The 9141-nt window shown below is 38.6% G+C and overlaps 1 protein-coding gene across 1 annotated transcript in view; it reads left to right on the top strand.

Moving 5' to 3' along the window:
• The first annotated feature begins 2441 nt into the window (after nucleotides 1–2441).
• LOC118269420 (putative inorganic phosphate cotransporter) overlaps nucleotides 2442–9141 on the top strand; it is a 30810-nt gene continuing 24110 nt past the window's right edge. The window contains exon 1 of the mRNA XM_050699062.1: nucleotides 2442–2726. Coding sequence (XP_050555019.1) covers nucleotides 2684–2726 — 43 coding nt within the window. The 5' untranslated portion in view covers nucleotides 2442–2683. The remainder of the gene's footprint in view (nucleotides 2727–9141) is intronic.

Raw genomic sequence — 9141 nt, 5'->3', positions numbered from 1 at the left:
CATTACGACTTATTGACTGTACCACCACAGATAGGGCCCAGAAGGGCTGATGCCCGACCCGGACCTGCGGACTACCTAGCGTATTACCAAGACTCCGACTCGAAACAGGAATAGGAACGGGGCGGTGTTTAGGCAGTAACATCTTTATTACCTCCAGACTTTTTTTTTGATGAGAGAAAATATGTAAGTATGATTGCGAATCTTCATTGAAAAACAAATCGTGAAAGTAAAGTTAGTACAATAATGCTGTATCGTGTTACAGACACGATAATTATTAACTACATTATAGTTGACAGCACTTTCTACTTTCGATATCTTGGAATCTTGTAAGGAAAACCAAAATAAAATCTATACTGCACTTAGAACAAAACAACTACTAATACAAAAATACGTTTGTTTGACCATTCCTAGTTACTTTACATCCCTTTTAAATTTGAAGGAAAATCAGTGAGCGTATAAAGAAAGCGGTGCTAATCACAGTTGTGTTTAGCATAATTGTCTCTGGCACAGAGGGCCGGCCCTCTCTGGGAGGGAATTAAGTTCCCTCCCGTTTGTCAGCGTCCCTTACTGCCCGAATTAACAACATGAACATTTAATTAGCAACAAAGTTTACTTTCCAAAAATACGGAATACAAAAGCAAGTTGATTTACGCGGACACTTACAATATGCTGAATAAAACTGGTCTAACAACATGCTTGGTGTGGTTTCGAAAACTATGAACGGCAACGTACCAATGTGACTTTTTCTGAGTTATAAGTTCTTTCTAAGATTATTTAGACACCACTCACAAACGGCGAAGGAAAACATCGTGAGGAACCCTGGGCTACCGCCAACCCGCATTGAGCAAGCGTGCTGGCTGATTAATGCTCAAACCTTCTCCGTGTGCGAACAGGCATTTGATTACTTATAAGCTTTTAATGTGTTGTGGGACATGATTTCAAAAGTAATGGTATTAAGCCTTTTTCCGCCATCAGAAAACTGTTGAAAGCAAATCCTCCACTAACGGTTAACGTGTTAAATAAATGTATTATTGAAAACTAAATATAACATTACATTCATCGCTTACAATATAATCATACGACTTACCTCCCTGAAACGTCTCAAGCCAATCACAAAATAGAATTTCAATACTTTGTGTCACCAAAAAGCACACTTAAAATTACTTTAACATTGTTCTTAGGATTTAGAAAATGATTATATTAACGACGAGTAGATAATCATAAATATTCTACTTGTGCCATAACAGATGACACAAAGATGTAAAAAATAATGATGTCCGCGTAAAACAAGTATCGCCCTTACAACAGAGGTCCGAAGAAAGTGAGTTGTGTTTGTTGTTGTTATTAATTACGTCGGTAGCTGTAGGACACGGTCTGCAGGGACCGGGGAGCGGCCCAGTGCGGCCCAGTGCGGCCCAGTCACGTAGCCACCGTGTACTGGGCGAATTTATTCTGGTGTCTTTCGGGAAGCGTTTTGGTAACTTTAGGATCTTTGTCGAATGATGAACTCTTGTTATTATACTTTGTAATTGTTAACTATTCAGTTAGTATATTAAATAATGGCACACTAATATTAACAAATGTGTTGATGTTTGAGATTTTCCATCAAACACGCGAAAACTACTGTACGGATTTTGATGTTTGGTATGTAAACAGGGTATGAGCTGACTTACCTCTTTATCCCACGGAAACGCGAGCAAAGCGGCTGGTAGAAGCTGGTAAAAAATCTATTTCTTCATCAATCACCCGTTCAAAATCTGTATCATTACATACCCAGTTTGAACAATAATAAGTTTTCATTTAACATCTTGCGAAAGATCAAACAAAACTTATTAATTGACATTAGTACTTCATCACCGTATTAACCTACATCGATAGCCATCGCTACTGGCACAGATACCTGGAGATGGCTCAATCAACAATATTGCACTCCAGTACTTCATGATACGCACTCTCACTGCACCGGCGTGTGACGTCACACGCGTCAAGTGCAACATTACGGCGGAGCGAGTCTGCGATCTATCTGTCTGTTATATTTTATTATATAACTTTATTGAATAAATACTCTTTACTGGCTTTCAGCTGAGGATACACTAGAATACAATGTCAGTTCGTTAATCCAATAATGGGTCTAGTCTATTCTAAATGGGGGATTTAATTGACTAGTGGGTCTGAGCAGAGCACCCGGGGCACCAAGTGCACATAGGTGCTGATGGTTGAAATCGTGATGGTTTTCGTTAAAAGCCTTTGATGGTGTCCCATGCAAAATGCGTAACATGGATATCTCCATTAAATATTTTACCGTGTTTCACCCCAAAACTTAATCCTTGTTGAGTTTATAATCGTATAAGAAGATTAAGAAGTTCTGAAAATTTTACCATGTCACAACACACAGGTAAAACGAGGTGACAAAATAATATTTCGCACTAGTTACACGTCTCATTGTTTTGAATGGGCTGCAGTAAGGCTGTGGCGCACGCGACTCTATCTAAGCGATATAAAGCCACGAGCGCCGCGACGCACGCGCACAGGCGAGGCGCGCGCGCGACGCTCACTTCCTGCTCCGCGTTGCCTTGGCGACCGCGTCACCTACGATACACTTACGATACTAAAACGATCCTAGAACGATATAAGACATATTAATATTTGGAATTTGTGCTGTGTGTGAAGTGAACTACTAAACATGGGTGACTGTGATACCCCTGATGTGATGGCGCCGAAGCCTGGTGAGTTGATGACTCTTGTATCTACACACTAAATATAATTAAAATGGAATAATTACGCACTACAAATTGGTTGACAATAAAGAAGTAGAAAGTGAACATAAATAGTACAGGTACTGATAAACGAATTGTCGGCAAAAAATGGCTGTAAATGGTCTCATTTGAATAGATATACAGGACATTGACTTCTTGCAAATACTACGCCAAGTTTTAGATAAATATTTCGTCCATGTTATTGTGACTCTCGCCTGTTAATGGTATAAGTATAATAATAATCTGACTGCACGTTTGGTGCGGTGGCTGGGCAACCGGCTGCCGCGCAACATGTAGCGGGTTCGATTAACGTGCGATTAACGTGTTGTTGATGGCACGCACACGACTATATTTATCTTAAAAATTGACAAATTACTGATCATCAGCTGCATCTGTGAGTTGTTCAAGAGATTTATGAAACAAATAGAAACACTAAAAATGTAAAAAAATGCTTTTTTTGTTAAAATCCATAAAAACGAGCTAACATTAAAGTCTTAGTGTGAACATCGTTATCGTGTAGTTGAATGCTTTCGTTACCGAAATTTATTGCTGTTAATCAGTTGTTCGATTACAACGAATTTGTTGGGATTTGCTATATCTTCTAGATAAACTAATGTTTATTGTCTGTGCAAAGATGGACGAGCCAATATACAGTTGTTGTGTCCACAGATAAAACATTGTAAAAAGAAATAACATATTTTTAATTTGCTGACTGCTTAGTTACCAATAAATAAGATATTATAGTTTTTTTTAATGGGAGAAAGTCATCAAATGACTTTTCGCGCATTGGGTGATGTAGACTACTGACCACCATTGAAACCACTTCGTTCCTAACTTTTCGAAATAAGATACTATAGTGAAACTACTATAAAAGCAGTTACATTGAACATTGAATAAAATATATTTTTCAGCTGAACAAACAAACAGTTTGTAAAATGAAATAAATGTTTTATAAACCTACTGACACGAATATGATGAATGTTCAGAAATGGTTCATTCAATTCGTTCACCTAAGCATAGTTTCGAAATATGACGTATTTGCATTTATATAGTGAAATAATTAAGCTGTTGGTATTGATGCAGGAATAGTCAGAGAGGAAAGCTGTAGTTGTGTATTTCACTGTACGTATCTATGTACTGTACAAGTACCTAGCGATCGATGTCGGGGGTACCTCCAGGTATACTCGCAGGCCTTAATCATAGAGGCGGGAGAAGCCAATAGTTGATTTTCCCCCCTCGGTGCATACATTACCAGTAAGTTATAAGGAAAGTAAACTATGTATTACAGGTACTTCACCCGAGACTGTGTAACCTTGCGACTTACTACTTATTACAAAATGGCATATCGTTGACCTGGATCCATGGCTGGCTCCTCTACTCCACAGTAATGATATGTTCACAATAGACAGCACTCACTCTACGCTCGAGTATTTACACGTTCACTGAAAACAACTGAAAAATACATACATTGCGTAACCTGCGCTCTACTTACTGAGTGTTTGTCAACACGTCGCGTGGCTCATTTATGGCTGAAACTTACAGTCACCTGGCTTTAAACAGCAAGTACCCAACACTGGGTACAAAATCTCGCAAAGGGTTATAATTCTCAGGAAAACTTCAACATTTATTTAACAAATCATTATATTCCCGGGTTGTCAAAAATATTCCTAATTTATTATCATTAATGTTTCTATTTATTTTTCTTTGAGGCAGTGTGTCACTGGTTTGATTTTGCTAAATCCTAAGTTAGGTTTTACTCAACATATTTGTTAACTGTGGGTTGACGATAATGACGTTAATTTGATTGAATTTGGTGTTCAGAACCATCCTGTAAAAGTGAAGAAGTATCTAATATACAGGGTAGTTGCAGTAAACATGTTGTAAACGAGTCAATTAGTCGCGCGTCTTGTCTTGTTGCTTGCAGTAGAACAGTTACTTGTAACAAGCCGCAACGACTGCAGCTTGTTAGCGGTGCATTTATTTTTACTTATTTTCAAAGGATTTCGCCCATTGTGGAAGTAATAGCAGTTTCACGATTCATTTCTCCGTCCGTCCACCGCTTTTAAGAAAACGGTTTTGATTTTCCATTTTCCAATGCTTACAAATTCCCGGCGAGCGCCATGAATACTTGCTTAGTTTGTGCACTCCAGTGTACCGAGCACAGGTTTATTCATCGACTTTATTTATTTTATTTGCTCTCCAGCCAGATGCTGGCTTATGAAATATTAAATATGTATTTGGAATTCTGTTCAATTCTATTAAACTTTTCTGTTCAATATTGGACGATTGTGTGATTACTTGATTTTATTTACTTGTTGTTTATTTACGTATCTGGACATCGCAACACGCATTCACATCGAAATGATTGAATGTCACCCAAGGTTGTGTTTATCAAGACTCGAATCAACGTTTACCTGTTAATGTCCGCACGTCTGATTGCGAAAACATTAAAAACCGTTTACGATGCAAGTCGATACTTCGATACTGATATCGATAGGTGACGAAAAAAGTAATCAAACGAAGTGTGCTACAATTAGACCGCCATATACACACGGTACATATCGATCTATACATACCAGTATAAGCTGACCGTCAAATGTGCGTCAAGGTCATACAAAGCGAGACCATGTTAAACTGGATTGTATAATTATCTTGATGCGCCGGGGAGCATTGTGTACTGTTTTGGTAATTGTCCACTTTATTGCTGTGTGTGAACATAATAACGGCACGTGTCACATGCTCTGTGTAACGTTGTTGTAATTCTTTGCAATTGAAATTACAATATTTACATCGTTATGTTTTCGCTTTCAATGCTGATTTCATTTAACTAGTGGTCGCCTAGTGGTCGATATTCGACCATATACGATTTAATTTACAATACCACTTTTCATTCGTTCAAGATAATTTTTATTTAACAAATTGCTATTAGTTTTGTGAAATTCAAATTAATATATTCCGGCGGATCATGAATAACCAAACCTCCTTCAATGAGAAACCTCTTTTCATATGAGACGTGAGAATATCATCGCAATGTCTATCAACTTTGACGTTTTGTCAAATACGATACTATGCATGGTAGTGTGTGTAATGTTTTATTTATTGATTTAATGTATTTTATAAGCATTATTTTTGAAAAATATTAGCATTTTTCACTTCTCCTACACATAAACTATAAGTGTACCAAATTTTATGCCCCTACGTCCGCGCAATTTTCGTAAAAAGGTTCCGAAAGTTTTTGCATCACGTATTAATATATAGATGATATTATTCGAATTTTTTGGTGATCTAACTATACATAAGGCAAGCAAGTAAGGTCATCTGCCAAGTACCAGACGTCGGGATTGTGGTAAATCTCTCTTACTTGGTAGACACCTAACAACTGATGATATTATAAAGGGGTCTGATTATGTCTTTAATTGTCACTGAACTATTTGTCTGATAGACTGCTTAGTGTTTTAAACCTTACCATTAGTTATGGTAGATAAAGTGCAGTAAATCAAGGACCTCGCTGATATTGGAACGCTGCTGGAAACTGGGTTAACTGCAGGCTGTACTGCACTACACTCTCCGGGGAAACACTCGCATGTCATTATGGTAATCGGTAATACAGGCATTATGATACACCTGGCATTATCCTTACACGCGACAAGTACTCATATCAATCTATTTATGATACAAACTATCTCATAAAAATCGAATAATGGTCCGTTTAACAAGCGAAGCTGTAATTACACGGTTAATATATTGATATTAAATATTGCACGTTAGGAAGTGCCGGCAACGCACCGGTTTGCCATTGGGTGTCACATAAACAGCCACGTATCCTTGCATCCCCGGAACTGCACACATTTACATAACTCACATCTTGTGCTAGTGGAGTATGGAGGCGATGCAATAGTCACATTAATTTAGTGTTGATTGATTGGTAATGACTTTGACTTTCCAGTTCAAGGGCAGATCTAATTTCGATATTGTTTTGGTATAAATAAGATTTGTCGACTAGCGATGTTTATCTCGGATCACATTTACATGTGTTCAAAGTCTCAGCAAATTATATTTGACCAACAATTAGATTAAACTTAAAGCATCAATCTTAGTAAGTAGTGCACGATCAAACCAATGTCGTTCGATGAGATAAAACGTACCTACTTTCTTCTACTCTTGATATCAGGTAGTAAGATAAATAGCTGTGTAGTAGTGTCCACGCACGTGACGTTGCACTGGATCCTCAGCGCACACGCACGTGAGGCCGCGGAGTCGGAAATGAATGGCTAATGAGCATCTGATGGGTCGCCGGTGGGGACCGGTCACCGGTCACTGGGCGCCGGGTGCTGCTTGCCTCCAGCTGTCACCCGCCTCATTATTGTATGACTTTATTTTGATTGCTCGGGCACTGCACCTTCCTGTATACTCATGTCAACATAAACATCATTAAGTTATAGTAAGTTGTACATATTTATTTAAGTTGTCATAATTAATAACTGTATTGTTATTGGTCACTGCACAACTCAGCAAGTGCTCTGAACTTTGATTCTAGTTACAGTTTTAGAACATGATATAGAACAAAAATGCTGCGGATTTATTTCTCAAACAAATTCGATGTTATATGATAGTTTACATTAAATAAGGTCAATGGTATAATGGCACTGAGTACTAGACATGATCATAAAATTATCCCAACGGTTATGTGACGATCAAAAAAACAACCGAGTAAGCTTTATGCAATATAGAACTAAATATCTGTGTAAAAACTATGCTGAGGTCATCTTTAGTAAAGCCATCTCTATGTAATATAGAAGATACCTAAACTAGCCGTAACAGACCAGCGATCACAAACTGAATATTTATATCGTTGACTCTGAGATTCTCTATCAACGATAGTAAGTGTCTGATAAGGGTTAGAACTAAAGATTTCTTTAAATATATGCTGTGAAACATACGAGAGTAGCTTTTACTTTTTGCATTAATCATACTAAATTAGAAAATAAATACCATGTGTAGCACTTACTTAAATATTACATGAAAGAGTCACGGCCATCAATCACTCGGCTCAATTGAATAACTCATCGCGCGCAATCGATCACAAACTATCATGGCGGGGCTAAGTGGAGCCAATTTTTGGGTTCGACTAAATCATGTAGAAACTTTGAAGGGCCCTTGCCCAAATCCCTTTACATACGTTTCCAATTCTGGCAATTTGGGAGCTGATAATGGGATGACCAATTTTACCCGTACTTGAGAGATGTAAATCCTGTAAGTGATGATATCGGGTCTGCGAGTTACAAGTACCCTTCCGTGTCGCTGCTGAACCTATACATGTCTGGGGTTGAGACACCCTTGCTAATCAGGTCCCTATTGAATTCGTAATTATGATGACATTTATTGCTGGTGTCCATTGCCCAAGTATAACGACAACAGCGGAGTGATCCTCCCGGCATTGTGTCTGCAGAGGCCAAGGTCGCGAGCGATGTGTCTGGTCACGGCGGTGTCGTCTCGTCACGCGCGTGACTCACACATCGGAACCGATCACTTCCGATGTCCTCACGTACCATACAATACACTCGCAGTGTTTTCCTGCTGCTGTCTACTGTGACAGTGCGCGCGAAATGTATTGCACACATTCGTTTGTTTTCTTGACAGTATGACATATTGTTTGTACCTTAAATACTCAGTATGATATAATTAGGGAATCAATCATCTTAATGACATCCTAAATATTGCGTCCTACATGTATTGTTGTTGTGCGACTGTCCTAACAGCATGTCTTGATGCTAGGTTGCACATGAAAGCATGGCTCTCAGTATATCGTCTTCGCCTTGTAGCTATTGATAACGCTAGAGTAATGGATGTAGAAATATGTAGAGATAGTGCACTTACTGAACACGCCATGAGGAATATACTCGTATGTCTTACTAGGTCTGAATTCTAAGTAATTTTCGCTAAAACTTTAATTGATTCAATAAAAATATCCCATTGTATCCAACCTTGGTTTATCGATAGTACCTAATAATTAAAAACACACACACACACAACTTCACGCCTTTTATCCCCGAAGACCCCTTCGAGATAAAAGGCAGAGGTGCACATTACGACAGGTAATGCCGCTATACAATGAACACCCACATTTCACCATTTGTGTTATAAATCCCATGTTTGTAGGGTGAGCCTATTGCCATATACTGGACACAATTCCAGACTCCGTGCTACGTACTACCGAGAAATTTTTCGAAACTCCGAAAAATGCCCAGTAATACTTTGCCCGACCCGGGAATCGAACCCGAGACCCCTTGTTCGGCAGTCGCACTTTATATCTCATCAATCTAAGCGTAATACATATTATGGTACTATGTGGTCAGCACTGCGTGGAGGCGGCGACAGCTGCGTA

This window comes from Spodoptera frugiperda, chromosome 2 (genome assembly GCF_023101765.2).
Source record: "Spodoptera frugiperda isolate SF20-4 chromosome 2, AGI-APGP_CSIRO_Sfru_2.0, whole genome shotgun sequence".
Classification (NCBI taxonomy): Eukaryota; Metazoa; Arthropoda; class Insecta; order Lepidoptera; family Noctuidae; genus Spodoptera; species Spodoptera frugiperda.
Note: the sequence above shows the minus strand (reverse complement) of the source record. Positions and strands in the feature narration are given on the sequence as shown.